This window comes from Aotus nancymaae, unplaced genomic scaffold, assembly GCF_030222135.1.
Source record: "Aotus nancymaae isolate 86718 unplaced genomic scaffold, 86718_ANA_hifiasm-v0.15.2.pri h1tg000029l, whole genome shotgun sequence".
Lineage (NCBI taxonomy): Eukaryota > Metazoa > Chordata > Mammalia > Primates > Aotidae > Aotus > Aotus nancymaae.
Window position 1 is genome coordinate 53,743,586 of NW_026988442.1, and position 16,230 is coordinate 53,759,815.

The 16,230-nt window shown below is 42.0% G+C and overlaps 1 protein-coding gene across 11 annotated transcripts in view; it reads right to left on the reverse strand.

Moving 5' to 3' along the window:
* The window catches only part of PKP4 (plakophilin 4), a 229,461-nt gene that overhangs the window by 20,495 nt on the left and 192,736 nt on the right, over nt 1-16,230 (reverse strand). For all 11 annotated transcript variants that reach the window (XM_064382735.1, XM_012454880.3, XM_064382736.1 and 8 more), the window contains one exon: nt 2,698-2,881. In XM_064382735.1, the coding sequence (XP_064238805.1) occupies nt 2,698-2,881 (184 nt within the window). The remainder of the gene's footprint in view (nt 1-2,697; nt 2,882-16,230) is intronic.

The window sequence follows — 16,230 nt, forward strand, 5'->3', positions numbered from 1 at the left end:
TTCTTCATATGTAAAAGGGGGGAAATAATAATGACTACCTCATAGGGTTGTTGTGAAGAAGAAATGAGTTGCTACATAGAAAGCAATTAGAAAGGTGCCTGCTTCATGGAAGGTGGCCTGCATGTCAGCCATGGTGGTGGGTACTTCCAGACATGCTTTACCTCCCTTGTTAGGCCAGAAGCTTCTTGCAGTACCCCATTATAATATTTTGCATGCAGTAAGTAGGTGGTCATTAAATGTTTCTTGGCTGAACAGAGGAAACATACAATTTCTTGTATAAACATTTCAAGTTAAATATAGATATTTGCTTATGCTAAAATTTTTCTCAATTTTTCAATTATAAACACCCAGAAAACAGTTTTGTGTCTACATTTTTTATATCAATTTGCCTTCATAAATCAATACCAAATAAGGATCTATTTTATGTCCCATTAACAATGATTCTAGGCTAATTGTAAAATTATGCAGACTGAGAATTTGCAAAACTGAGACCAGATGAGGGGCAGCAGAATGGCAGCTCTCATCTGCCCTGCCTGCCCGCAGCACTTCCCTTCTCTCCACAGGCTTCTGGGACCCCACCTGGCTTCTCTCTCATCTCACTGCTTCTCAGCCTCCTCTGCCCATGGGCACCTCCAGGAGTGCCCCAGGTCCTGTCTTGTCTTCTTCATCTTTGCACTCTCCAAGGTGCCTCCTCCTCCGTGGCTTTAATACAACCTACGGACCCATGGCCACAGGTTGGCACACATCTGCCTTTAGCCCTGACTGCTCTCTAGAACTGCAGATTCTTTTATCCAATTGCTTTGACACTGCCACATAGATAGCTAATTAGACTTCTCAAACTAGACACTGTCAAAACTCTGAGCTGCTCACCCTTCCAAGCATTCTTCTCCCTTCCCCTCATCAACAGCACTTCTGTGCTTGCGGCTGATCCAGCCAAAGATCTAGGTGTATCCTTATTTCCCCGCTTTCCTCACTCCTAATATTCAATCTACTAGCAAGCCCTGTCAGCTCTTCCTCCACAAAATCATCCAAATCTGCCTATCTCTCCCCAGCACCTACTCTGGCCGCTCTCACTGTTTGCCTGGATCTCTGCAACAGCCTGATCTTCCTGTCTCTACTTCTGCCTGTACTCACTCTTCCCTACTGCGGCCAGAAACGAGCCCTGCTACTCCACTGCTTACAACACTCTGATGGTTTCCCATGGCACTCGGAATAATAGGCAAACCCCATCTGATTTACAAAATCCTACATAATCTGGTACCACTCTGCCTTTTGTTCCGTAAGCTATGGCTTCAAGCTCATTTCTGCCTCAGAGCCTTTACCTTAAACATTCCCTTGACCTATGACTCTTGTCTTCCCCAGCACCACCCTCTAATGAGTCACTTCTTGTGGTATTTCAGATGCAGGTTTAAATTTAACCTCCTTGAGAGACCCCCTGACCACCAAAGTAACCACTCAATAACTCTCACATCACCCTGTCTATTTTTAGGGCACCTACTGTTATTTTCTTGCTTCCTTGTTTGTCTGTCTTCCTGGTAGAATGTGGTTCTATCAGAGCAGGGACCTAGTCTGTCTTATTTGTCATTGGTTTCACACAGAAGGCATTCACCAAATGTTTCTATCCCTGATTCACTGGGGGAGCTAGGGTGGGTCCTGCCCCGGGCTCTCCCTGAAGCCTAGCTGGCTGGCTGAGGAGTGATCCCAGCTCCTTGGATGATTGCTAGGCCACCAGACCCACCATGGGATGTGGGCATGTGAGTCAGGAGGAGCTGGCCTGCACTCTGGGATCCTGGTTCTTGTCACCTCCCCACCAACACTGTCCCCTGACTGGGGCCGATAGCCATCTGTCACAATGTTAGAAGGCTGCAGACCAGCCACATAAGCTTTGCTCCCTTTCAGGCTTTCAGTCTTGGTGAGGCTTAGATGTTAAACAGCACTCACTGAGTGCTCATGTGGTGACACTGAGCTAAGCACCTTCCACAAGCACCTGCTGACCCCTCGCAGCTCTGAGGTGGTATTATCATCCCTATTCTACAGATGAGGAAATGGAGGCTCAAAGGGGTCCTGGAAGCCAGGCGGTCTGAGACCAGAGCCTGCACTCTGTCCTGGTGCCACTCTGCCCTAAGGCTTGCTTCCAGTTCCCAGGGTACTGTAAGGCTGGGAAACAGGGTCAAAATGGAACCGATGAGTGTTAATGACAAATAATGGACTCTACTGTGCATACTTAAAAGAGGCTTTATATATAGATTTTCACTGCAAAAGAGTATTTGGGCTCATTTTCACTTATTTATAAAACTTAAAACTGATTGTTTAAATCATACACCTCTTTAAAAGCAAAATGGTTTTAACCATTACATTTTGAACTGAAACAAATACCAGGCTGCAAACACATTAGCAATCAGAATGCGATTACCAAAAAAATGCTGCCAAAGTGGAAAACACTGGAATTTTGGCAGTCATCTTAGACTAAAAGGGCCTTTCTGAGTAAGTCACAGAAGAGTCATTTAAAAGATAACTTCTTTAAGGCCACAAGTCTGTGCTCATAATGCTTTTCTAAAGCCCAGTGGCCTAGATTTTGAAATAAAAATTGAAAACTTAGGTAGATGTTAATAAAGTAAGCCCTCCTAAAATCAATTTACCTATGACACATATTATTTAATCACAGAACTAATTGAAAAGAAGACATAAAGAATTTACCTCAGGCAACCTGTCGTGTTACGCAGAACTAGTGAAGTCTGAAATTTAATTTTATGATCATCATCAAAAGAAGAGTTATTCCATCCAGAATGTGGAACAATCACAGTGTTTGTTAAGGTTGAGAGAGCATCTCGAATGATTGTCATTTTTACAGCATCACATGAGGATAAATTCCAAAGAACTCCTAAAAAAAAAGGAGATTTTAAAAATCAAATCAACAGTTAGAGACCCTGTGGCTTTAGAAATGAAATAAACATATTAGCTCTAATTAATATGAACTCAGTCTGTTCCAAACCTAATCTATGGCCTACATTTGCAAGCAGGTTGGGGACAGACCTCTCATAAGTTTTGAGTGAATATGGGAGCCTCCGGTAGCACATTACACGTTCTTAATATTCACCTTCTTGAGTTTTAGAGCCTCTGTATCTATCAGGCAAGGTGACTGTGGTTTTTGCAAAGCAAATTACTCTGCAAAGGGAGAGGGTCTTGAATATAATGCAAGGGTCTTGAATATAATGCATCTGTGATTTTTATAAAACTGCTATTTAGGCCGGGCGCGGTGGCTCAAGCCTGTAATCCCAGCACTTTGGGAGGCCGAGGCGGGTGGATCACGAGGTCAAGAGATCGAGACCATCCTGGTCAACATGGTGAAACCCCGTCTCTACTAATACAAAAAAAAATTAGCTGGGCACGGTGGCGCGTGCCTGTAATCCCAGCTACTCAGGAGGCTGAGGCAGGAGAATTGCCTGAACCCAGGAGGCGGAGGTTGCGGTGAGCCGAGATCGCGCCATTGCACTCCAGCCTGGGTATCAAGAGCGAAACTCCGTCTCAAAAAAAAAAAAAAAAAAAAAAAAAAAAAAAAAAACTGCTATTTATTGCATTGTATTTTACATTTAATGGCTGTGTGACAAACCATTTTTAGAATTTAGTACTTGGAAAAAATATTTCTTTTTCTTGAAAGGCTGGCATATTTTCTTCGTCCGCTTCCTTTTCTTACTTCTTCTATCACGAAGCTCAAGCTTCAATAAAGCACTTGCCATAACTTTCCTGGCATGGATGTTTGCTACATTTGCTTCACCCACCTTACTTAGATAAGGTTTAAACACTTCTATCTCAATTTTAAGGGTTTTATTATCAGGTGCTTTAGATACAAGTTACTGTCATTCCTTTTTGAAAAAACATCATTTTCACATGAGTGCATCTTCCTAAGAGGAAAAGAGAAGACAGGGTGCAGCTGGTTTCCTCTGCATTCAAGTCCCCCAGAGCCCTACACTCCTGACATATCCTTGGCAAGTTGCTCGAGTCTGTACAGTGCTTTCACAACTACCAACACACAAAAATGCTCGTGGCCTTGCGGAGAGGGAGGGGTGGCAAAATCTGCCCATGTCCATGGGAGCATGTCAGGCTTGTGAACGTGACTGATCAAGAGCGTGGGCTGGAGACAAGACCGAGCACTGCTGCTCCAGCGTCACGGCCCAAGAAGCCAGCCCCGACACCACCTGCTCAGCCTTCTCTGAGTGCCCCTGTAAAGGAGGGAGGTATGGGGAGAAGACAGGAGCTCCTTCCTTTGTGGAGGAAGGGGAGCTAGAAGCCAAGGGCTAAAAGTCAAAAAAGTGAAACAATCCTCTGACTCTAAACTGTGTGAGGACTGCCCCTTCCCAGGCCTGTCCATGTGCTATGGAGGGAATGGTTGGACTGGAAGGTGATGCCTGCACTCTGGCCTCCTCTTGTGTTCTGCATCTGTGCCTACTACTCTCCTCTTTCACTTGGCATTGACTTCTGGACCCTGCTGATTTGGTTTCCCTTGTTCCCCAAGGACTTTTACCCCTTTTCTGCTCCTATTTTACTGTAACTACAGCCTTCAGGGTACAGGGTTGGGGGAGACTTAAAACAGTTCTGAATCAGGCAAGTAAAGAACTTGCTTTATCTCTGAAAGCTTGTTCTGTTCTTCTGTTCATGATGACACACCTTTGCTTATATAACTATCTTGGGGTACATAAAAGCTAGGATCCTGGTTAGAAGGCAGCACGCATTATGGGAGCTTATGAAAAGAACTTAAGTTCTACACTCGGAGTTCTTTCTCCACGGATTCTTAGAAAATTGGCTATGCTTCTGTATAAAGTGCTTTTGGGCAATGGTTTTAAACTGTGCTCCCTGGATCCTGGGGGTTTTGCTGGCCTCCCGTACGGGCAGCCATGTGAGGAGTTGGGGGAGAATTGGTCATGAGGCTCCAGTTCCCCATCCCATGTGACTCCAAGCAGCTTCATATTATCTGTGCTCAATTTTGGGCTTCATTGTGTTTCTGTTTCAAACCTAAAAGACATTTGATAAGCCCGATGACCACAGAAGGGACCTGGGAGCTAAGGATGAGAAACACTTTTTTGGCTGTCTGTCCTGACCAGATAATGGCAACGGAGTGAAAACAGAAGAAAGAGTTGGGTCATAGCACAGCAGGGCAGGACGATAGACTCTGTCACTAACATGGCTTTGACATCTCCTGCTAGCGAGGCCAACCAGAGTCACCCAGGCCTGATAGTGCCTCCAGGAGCATGGCCCAGCCACAGTAGCAGCATGCGGCCCAGAAGCCATCAGTGGGAAGAGGGTGACTCCCTAACCTCCCCTGCTGACAGCTGCATAACGTGATTCCTAATGCCATCGGTGCAAATTTTCTGTCACAGCTTTCAAATTCCTCAATGCATGGAGGAGGGCTGCATTTTTCAATAAGGTATTTTCAACTTTACAGAATAAATGCATTCCAGTGAAGTTAGCTGCAAGGCAAGGTTTATGGAAAATCTCTCACACTATAATGTTGGATATATATACAGAAAATTAAACAACCCGTGTCACAAACTTCAAGTGGAAACATGACTAAGAAGAAGGTGGCTCTTCAGCATATTGGATCCTGGAGTTGATGCCCAGAAATTCTCTGATTGCTGGCAGAAAAACCTGTTTTTTTGTTGTTTCTGTCTCGTCTCTGGCTACTTCTAACACCTACTTCTGGCAAGAGGCTATTTCTCCAATTTGAGAATTCCTCTGATTTTCATGCTGGTGGTAGAATTTTGTTCTGCTCTTTTTCTTCCCAGGCATTCAGAATGACTGATGGGAGCTGCATGTCATTCTCTACCTTAGTATTAGCCAGTATATATACTTGGGATTGGACATAGCATAAACATTCATAAATCAGCATAAACAATGTTTGCATCACCATTTACTGTGGCTTTACTCTGTAGCAGGCATTGTGTGCTTTACATTTAATACCTTAAAGAGTCAAGGTGCCCCAAATTAATTAACTTTCCCTTTTAAATATTTTCATAGGTTTGAAATCCTATATGTTTATTTTTAAAAAATGATGAACATTTATACGGTGAAATTTAATTTTAATTTTATTAGGCAAGTATTACATAATAAGGAAGAAATACCCTATCATTATCCATTCTTTTATATGTTGTGTGACATACATGCAAGACACATAGTAGGTGGTCCAAAATACATGTTTATATCCTGCATTTGTTTTTAGGTATCTTTTTTATTTCCTATCAGACTTAGCTTTTAAGTATTATTATTATTACCTCCCCTTTGTGCCTCCTCGTAAAACTGAGTATTCAGGAGTGTCTTTAAAGTCTGTGACTAGGGGAAGATGATCTCTAACAAAATTTGTCAGCATAGTTTTGCCTGCCTTTCACATTGAAATCAAAACAGATGGTTGCTGAAACCACCATCTTAGTTATGGGGATAGAAGAATCCAGTTGCCATTCCATCTCCCAGAATCAGAAAAGTCACACCAACATGCCAGAATCCCCATCCCTCAAAATGCAAAACAGAAAGGAACAGTGCTGACAAATAAAATATAAAGTTGTTAAAAAATCTGTTAGCCTTTAGTAGACAAGCTGACTGTGCTATCTTTTAGTCAACTAAAATGATTTATTGATTACAACACTAGCCTACCACAGAAATTCAGGTTTTCATTTCTGCAACTTCAAAAAAAAAAAAAAATGTTCAGAGTTATTCTTGACCAGAAAAAAAGGAAAACTTCTATTTTTGCTAAGGGACCCACAAAAAGGCAGCTCTATCACCCTGCACTATGTGTTATATTCTCCCTTTAATCCTGCACTTGGCCATGTAACACAAAGAGCTGCAACCTTCGGTATGGATTTAACTCTCCATTTTGATCAGCAAAGCAAGTCTCAAGGTACCGGTTTTTCTTCCCCACTTTCTACTCCAAAACTAAGGTTATATAAAGCCAAAACAACAAGTTCTGGTCAACAAATAACAAATGAAAAAGATTTAATTAAACTTAAAAGCCTTAGATATGAAATGACTGATTTGGCTTTTTTGCTCAGAGTAAAAAGCACCTGTCTTATGACCGGCTAGTAACACCTGTGTGTGCTCGACGTCACTAAAACAATGAATGTTCTTTCCACTTTGTCTAGGGCTTCATTTAATGGGTCAGGAAGAATCTTGTTGGGGCAGTAAGCAATGAATAGAAAATACACCAACTCCCAGATGTAGTAAGACTGATGAGAAAATGAAGAGCTGTAGAATTACCATTCTCCATCAGCACGATAAACCTCTAACTCCAACATCCTAATGCAAAATTTGCTTCAAAAATATTTATTGCCATACTCCATTATCTCCTGGTTCCCAAAGGGAAAGTTAAAAATAAACTAGAATTTGGTTGAGGAAGCTTGAGGTTTTATTTAATTTAAAGCAATTAGTTATTTGTTGTCAAGACTAAGAATATAAATATACAAACTAATTTAGAAAATATTAGGGAGTTTCATGCATATTATTGTAGAAAACACTGCTTATTCTCTATCATAGGAACAAGTACATATAATTATGAGTAACCAATAATCACAATGATATACTGCCATGAGAGATGAAAGTTCATTTTCCCCACAAAGAATAAAGTAATTAAAATACCATTTCACATAAATCCTATGCTGCACAATTTTGAAAGCGCTCACATTTAAAACTAGCTTTATAGCTATTCCAATGGCCAACTGATAACTTTATAGTCAAATTAGAAGCTGATTTTACTGATTAATTAAAATAATAGCAACTATTTGAAAAATGTACTTCTTAAAAGATATTAAAAACCAACCAAACAACATTTGGAAAATAAGATTTCTCTGGCGGTGTATACCCACGGCAGCCTACATAACTGTTTTTCTTTTTGATATGAAAGACAATCTTAAGCCCTTGATTTTTATACAGCATTCAATTTATGCCATGTTTCCTAATTGTATTAAAAGAACACAAGTGTTTGCAGACATTGCCAAAAGAAAAAAAGCAACAGCCAAAAACATGCCAGTGTGCTCCGAACATCATCACTAGATGGGCCCCTGCCTTTTCCTTCCTGAGTGAACCTCGCTCTGAGTGCTCTGGGTTCAGTCATGCTCTTTCACAAGCTGTTCATGAGGCAGACAGGTAAAACTACCCAGGCTCAGCTGGGTGCAGTGGCTCACACCTATAATCCCAGAACTTTGGGAGGCCAAGGCAGGCAGATCACTTGAGGTCCAGAGTTTGCGAGACCAGCCTGACCAACATAGAGAAACCCCGTCTCTACTAAAATTAGCCAGGTGTGGTGGTGCGCCTGTAATCCCAGCTACTCAGGAGGCTGAGGCAGGAGAATCGCTTGAACCTGGGAGTCAAAGGTTGCGGTGAGCTGAGATGGCGCCATTGCACTCCAGCCTGGGCAACAAGAGTGAAACTCCATCTCAAATAAAAAAAAAAAACAAAAAAACAACTACCCAGGCTCAGAGAGTGAAGAACGATCAAGGAGATAATAGATGCCAAGGTCTTGTAGACATTTTACCCCCACTCCGTTCCCAGTACAAAGCAAGCATCATGACCAGTGGCTAATGGGACTGGGCAGTCCCATTCAAGCTCTCTGGGGGAACATTGCCTGGTATGTGTTCCTCTCCACTGGCCTGCCCCAGCTCCTGGCAAGTCTGCATCAATGGGCTCACTGTAACAGACTGGTGTCACAAATAACCACCCTATAAAGATTCTTGAAAAATGGGGGTAGAAATATTAGATTAATAGCACAAATACAGTATCAGGGCTACAGATTGTCTCAGGGCCCTTGCCTGCTTCTCTTAGCACACACTTCCATTATCATTCTCTATACAGTCTCAGCTGAAACACTCAGGATCTAGCAAAAACACATCTCCATTTCTTCTCAATGCAGCTGCCCTGGAAGTTCTCCTCTTAGCCCAATGGTTTTTTTTTTTTTTTTTTTTGGAGACGGAGTTTCGCTCTTGTTACCCAGGCTGGAGTGCAATGGCGCTATCTCGGCTTACCGCAACCTCCGCCTCCTGGATTCAGGCAATTCTCCTGCCTCAGCCTCCTGAGTAGCTGGGATTACAGGCATGCGCCACCATGCCCAGCTAATTTTTTTTATTTTTGGTAGAGACGGGGTTTCACCATGTTGACCAGGATGGTCTCGATCTCTTGATCTCATGATCCACCCGCCTCGGCCTCCCAAAGTGCTGGGATTACAGGCATGAGCCACCGCGCCCGGCCCAATGGGGTTTTTATAAACTTCTGTGGCTTTTTCTTGGGAAAAGAGTAACGCTAAGATGCTATGATGCCTACATCCTGCTACAATATGGCTTCCCACCAGCCTTAAAGTTATACACCTCACACTTTTGAGATTTACGTCGCCTCTACCCAAACATAGTATAGACCTGTGCTGCCCCATATGGTGGCCATCAGCCACATGTGGCTACCTGAAATAAAGATAGCCCAAACTGCGATATGCTGTTAAGTGAAAAATAGATTATGAAGACTTGGTACAAAAAAGTGAACGCAAAATATCTCATTAATAATTTTTGTATTTTTTAGTGGTTGAAATACTTTGAAACTATTAGGCCAAATAAAATATATTATTAAAATAGATTTCCCATGGCTGCTAGAAAATATGCAGCTCCTATTATTCTTCTACTGAACAGTGCTGGCAGAGACGCTTGTTTGCTTCATGCCAGACTTTGAGGGAGACGCACAGGGGAGCCGTCTGCTTTCAGGGGGCCTTACCATAATCAGTTACACCACCAGGCAGTTGTGACAAAGGGCAGGAAGAGCAATAGGCACAGCTTGAATATCCTGCATGCCAGGCACTCAACACACATCATCACCAAAACACCAAGCAGCAGGTAATGGGTTATCACTGGGGAGGCTAAGGTTTGACAGTGGGGATGTGCCTGGAGCCACAGAGCTGGAAGGCAACAAGTCGACCTGGCTCCAAAGCTGACACTCACTCGAGACCATACCGCTTCTCCCTGGATGTTTTCCGAAGTGTGTGAACTTGTGTTTTGATAGGAGGATGGGAGGCCACATTTGAGCTGGAGTGTCAAGGACAGAGGCCAGGAAAGAGCAGGCTGAGGGTGCAGAGCTCTTCCAACTATAGCCCTGGCAAAGGAGCAGGAGTAGGGATGGCACATGCAGGAGCTGGCTGGCAGGAGGGCACAGGAGCTACCGATTTGGCCGGCAGGTGGGAAAACCTAAACCGTAGGCACAGGTGTTCTCCCAGGAAGGAAGATGAGGTCGATGGGCTAGGAGGGGCAGAGCCTACTTCACGGGACAGGATTGAGGAGGGAGGTGATGAGGATCTGAAGGAGTGAGGAGGGGACAGAAGGCCAAGAGGGAAGGGAAGTACCTGTGGTGAGATTTTGGAGCCAGATGCAAACGGAGGGTGGCGTCACAGGTAAGCCAGAAGTTTGAATATGTGTAAAAATATGGTGCTGCTAATAGAGATGAGGAAGTCAACGGGGTAGTGGGGAGAATCAGTGCCATAAAAATGTCTGCTGGACTAATCAATTGCCCAAGCTTCCTACCAGGGCTGAATGTTGTGAACAAATTATGAAATCTAAGTGAAACTGAGATAACGGGAAAACAATTATGAGAGAGGGACAAAACTACTGTCCTCAGTTGTAGAAAAACGCCTTTCTTTGGATAAATTCTGAGAAAAACAAGTCGTGGTGGTACACAGCCATTCCCAGGGTTTCTAAGATACCACTATCTGAGCAGAGTTCCTGAAACCTGTGCAGTGACCCCTCCATGCAGTGCTGCTCCTGGTCTACAGGTGTGGCTTGAGGCTTTCTCCTTCCTGCCCCCAAGGCATGAGAGGCCAGCTGGTGCACTTCCTGTTGGATGGCACAAAGCATTGCAGGTGGTGGACAGGCCTGCCTTGCTTACCTCTGTGTTCCCTGGGATTTCCTGCACAGCAGATGCACAATCCTCATGGGGCATACGGGAGCTCACTAGGTCCAGCTGTGCTCAGAGCATCACCATCTCAGTTTCTAGGGCAGTGGGAAGTAGGTGCTCAGGTGGTCTGAGGGCAAGATGTTTTCTAGAAGGGAGTTGTGTCGAAGTAAAGACCTGGGCTGGCCACAGAGGCTGCACACAGGGGCCCCAGCCTGCATATTCCATCTGAAGGTGATCGTTCCTGCTGTTGAAATTTGTCCCTAGTTGGGACATGATAGATCTTTAGTGCCTTTAGAGAATATAAGGGTTAGCCCGAGTTTCTGTGATTTTGCAGGCATAAAAGTGAATTACAACATCTTTGAAAAGATCTATCAATTTCTAGAGATCCATTTACAGAATCCTATTTGCATTTTAACATATTCTTCTTTATTCTAGGTAATTTTACCACTCATGGGTATGTTTTGAGGATTAATGACATAATGTAGTTGTACAGTCCTATGCTGCCTGGAAAGGAATTTCTACAGAAAATAAGCTTACAGTTCAGAAATGCTGACTGAGAATTGCCACTATGGGACACAAAGAGTGGCTCCTTCTGCTGGAGCAGAGCTAATAAAAGGGAACAGGTCACACAAAAGGAAATTAGAGAATCCTTTTGGGGCAGAAATGGCAGCAGGGGCAGCGGCTCTGGACACCCTTATTCTGCAGGTTATTTCAGTGTGACATAGAATTAGGTCATTCACACTGTCATAGTTATACTATCATAGAGATTTGCCCAACAAACAGTCACTGAAGTAATATATTCCACAGCTGACCTACATGTTCCAGGAACACACTTGCTCATCTGTAACTGCACTAGATATTCAACCCAGTTGTCCGATGCTGGCAGAAGCTCAGAGACAAAGGTGCCTCCAGCTATAAGCTATAGAACATCAGGCTCAGAAACGGCAAAGCATTTGCAGGTCCTGGCCTGGGATCTCCGTATTCCCACCTCCTTTGCATTTATAGGCTGTGTAGTCAATGAGGGAGTATATCATTACGGGGCCTCTGTTTTGCTGAGAAGTTCCACTCAGACCGATGGTTGAATACTCAAGTCTTGTAAGTGACCTTCTGAGACTCACTACTTGACTGCCTCATTGTGCCTGGCACTCAGAAGCCTACACTCAAAATATAAGGTCATATTCCACTTACAGGATTGAATCTTTTCATACTCATAACTATAAATCTTGAAATACTCACAAGACCTAAAATCCCATCTCATAGGTTTCTTAAGCAAACTGAAGTTTTATGATTGTACTTGATCACTAGTTTGATATGATGGTGCTAGTGGTGAAATTCAAGGATATTTTCTATGGTCCTGGGTAAAATTCAGAGAGTAAAGTTTATTGTGGGGCTTTTCTCCTTTCCTTTTTGGTGGTAATCTTAAAGAACAAAGGAAATAACATTTGTACCCTCCAGATTTAGCTTCTGTTCAGCCCTTCTCAGTGGCCAGAGTAGGCAGGGGAAGGGTCAGGGAAGAAACACCTCCAGCCTGGACATCAGGAACTCAGCCTGGAGACTTGCCTGCTCAAGCTTTCTGGACTTTGGTTTCTAATCTGTAATAACAGGGGAAGACAGGAGATTTCTTTTGGGTTCTTTCCAGTTCAAAGTTCTCTACCAATTAAGAATTGGTCTATTTATAATAAACATTTTTTGTCTTGTTAGCAATTAAGCTTTAAAAAATCTGTCATTTCTCATTACACATTTTTAAGGTTTGAAATGTTCAGTAAATAATGGAATTTGTTTCTGTTGTTATTGTCTTATTTTATTTATTTGTTTGAGACAGAGTCTCTCACTGTCACCCAGGCTGGAATGCAGTGGTGCAATCTCGACTCACTGCAATCTTTGCCTTCCAGGTTCAAGCGATTCTCCTGCTTTAGACTCTCTAGTAGCTGGGATTACAGGCGCATGCCACTGCATCCGGCTAATTTTTATATTTTTAGTAGAGATGGGGTTTCGCCATGTTGGCCTGGCTGGTCTCGAATGCCTGACCTCAATTGGTTCGCCTCCCTTGGCCTTCCAAAGCACTGGGATTACAGGTGTGAACCACCATGCCCAGCTATGTTTTGTAAAGTGGACCAAATGATATGGGTCCTTACTGATTTGGGCTGGGAACTGGGAGGAGATGTCGCTAGATTTCTGAAAATGACCCACACAACTTCTAACAAACCTAGTGGTCCACAGCAGGAGGATAGAGAGTAACAGGCCAACTTCTTTCTAATCAGTGAATAAATGACCTGTTTTGAAGGCATATTTATTAGGCTAAGCAATTAAATTGCTTCATCCTGTAATGGCAAGTAATCATCCAAAAGGCATGTCCACCAAGCTCCTGCTTTTTATAGTACATAAGACGAATTGTTGCCAGACTGGTTCTACCCTTTGTTAAACCTTAGCCTGGCCCATCTACCCTTCCTCAGGTACAACTATTATTTTCTTATTAACTTATCATCTAATTAGAAATATGGAGCTAATGATCAGGAAGACAATAAGCTTCATTTCATGTTCCACAGTGTCTGGAATCCACAGTGTTTGGACATCCAAACATTTCACAATAAGCAGTGGAAATATTTTACTTAGCCATATGGATGAATAATTACTTGCTAAATTGGAAGAAATGTACATGTAGCAGTCATATGAACAAAGTCTATTATTACTGAAGAACACAGGCTACTTTTTGGTATTTAACACTAGTGTTAAGAGGGTAATTGAAGTGTGATAGTTTGGGACATCTGGTACATACATTAAAAAACAGGCCTCCAGATTTTGTGCAAAATCTTCAATGTCAATAGTTTTAAAAAATAATGTTTTCAGGATGCTCACTAACTTGAAACTCATATTTCCTAGCTTAGAAACACTATTTAATTCTCTTGAACAAATGAGTTCAACATCTTTTTTAGTGACAAGATGTTCCCATCTTCCCTCCATACTTTGTGGCCTAGTAGACATTCATTTTATAACCCAACTGGGGAAGAACCATACTTCATCCAGCTTTCAAGTTTAAGTACAACAAACAGCAAAAAATACCTTTGGAATAAAAGAAAAATTACCGTAATCACTCACATATATCAGCAACTACTAAAAGAAAAGCTCATTAGGTTTCAACCTGGACAATGTTCAACACGATGAAGAAAACACAAGAATCATGTTACATACCAAAGAATCATTTTAATTAACAATGACAGCCATACTGTCTTAGGAAAATACATTTGGCGAAAAGTCCTTTTTTCCCTCTTAAAATAAAGATGTGGCCAAAAATATAGACCCTGGGCAGTTATTATATTTAAAGTAAAGGCAAGGCATCTTTATAAAAAATAGCTAAAATTTCTCCACTTCAGTACAGTAAAAACTGCCAAACAAAGGGGTCTAGAAAAAAATAAAGACCGGGTTAATAACTGGGTTGAATTACTTAATATTAAGAATAAAAGAATTCCTAGTTTCCAGGGGATAGTTTTTTCAAATTATATAACATTTGGAACACAATAGTTCAGTGTATTTTAACATTTCATGATCCTAAGTTGACTATAATTTTCACTTAGGAACTCGTAGACCATACCTACAAAGGCCAAGCACTGTGCAAGGCTGTCCATGGTAGCTGTGAAGGACACTGGCAGAACACTAAAATCTAAGGCCCATGTTCTGTTCTCAAAGGGGACTTCATAGTAGATGGGCACCTGATGGGAAATGCTGGATGATACGGTCACATAGCACCTTGCAGCCTTAGTTTGGAGCAGACATGTTCTAATAACAGTTCAGATTGGGGTCTTACTTTCTTGGTTAGGAGTGCTGGTGGCTGGATCTAGGGCTGAAATGATCTTTTTGTAGGGCCATTCCTATGTAAAAACGTCCTCCTGAGGGTTTGTACTTTTTGCCTTCTTAAGTTACATCAGATGTCTTCTTGCTGCTTTCTGGATAACCCTGTTGTCCAGCCTTAACCCCACCAGGTAATGAGCTTCCTGTCCTGTAGGTTCATGTACATGATGGCGGCTACTTTGTGTGGAATCCCTAAAGGAGATTCATGCACTGGACAGATGACTCAACAAAATGAGTTCTGAGGTCTCCCTCAACCCTGTGATTCTACAATTAAGGACGGCTTAAGCATTTGATGTGAGGAAGAATTAATGAAAGAAGAAAGAAGAGTTCAAGGATCTCTTGATGTTTTCATGCTTTAGTATGTATCAAGGATCAATCACTCTTAAAATATTACTGAATATCAGTTAAGGTTGGTACCACTGAATTGTAGGACCGGGAAATGTGAGTAATTTTGCTGTCTCTATAAAGCCTAGACTAGAAATATAAGTACACACACACACAAAGCAACTATGCTAGATTTATATTGTGACTCTGTAGTTTCACATTAGTTAGACAATGTATAGATATAAATCAAACACAGCTGCCATTTAGCTTTTTGAACTGGAAACTCATTTCCAAAGTTTTCTGGTCCAACCTCCTTTACTTAAGGCAACTGTGTCAAGTGTTTACCCATGGACCACTCCCATTCCAATGTTTTGAAGAAAACATTTGATAATCACTCCACATGTCAAAATAAACTACTAGTTTTAAAACTATATAGTTATAAAGCAATTTTTAGCGTCTCCTACTCTATAAGTATGGCAAAAAATGTTTTCTTATAGTCTAAAAGCTACCAGCAGATATTTTCAAGAGAAGTATCAGAGGTAGTTCTTAGTTTTACATTGGGAAGTGATATGATCTATTAGGAAAATAGCTCTTTTTGAATTAGAAAACACTTTTATCCTCTTTCCAAGGCCAAGGTCCACGTTTTAAAACATCTTATGTTCTCAATGACTGGTACTGTACCCACAGATAAATGAAATAAGGAAGAAAGCATCTAAATTAGCACTCAATTCCAGAGTGTGCTCCAGGTAAACTAGTACAGAAAAGCCCTTGGTAGTAATGTTGGGCTCTACTTAAAGTAAATTTGATTTATTTTTAAATGTAAAGAAAAAAGTACATATTCATATACTTTTCTTCACTAAATCTTACAAATTCCTTGAGCTCAGCACAGGAAAGGCACTGTAACAGTCTCTCCCAAGGAAAAAACTCAAACAGAAATTCAGAAAGATTCATTCCTCCTATGAGAGGACAGAAGAGCAGGTAAAAGCTTCACATTAAGTATATAAGGATCAAGTCATGATGAATCTGTCTAGTTAAATTTGAGAAGCTGTGTTTTCCATGTCATTTGTCCCTGGGTCACCACTGCTCTCTCAGGGAGCAGTGTACACGGTGCTACTATGGGAAGACACCTGGACATGACACTGGAAGTTCAAAGTG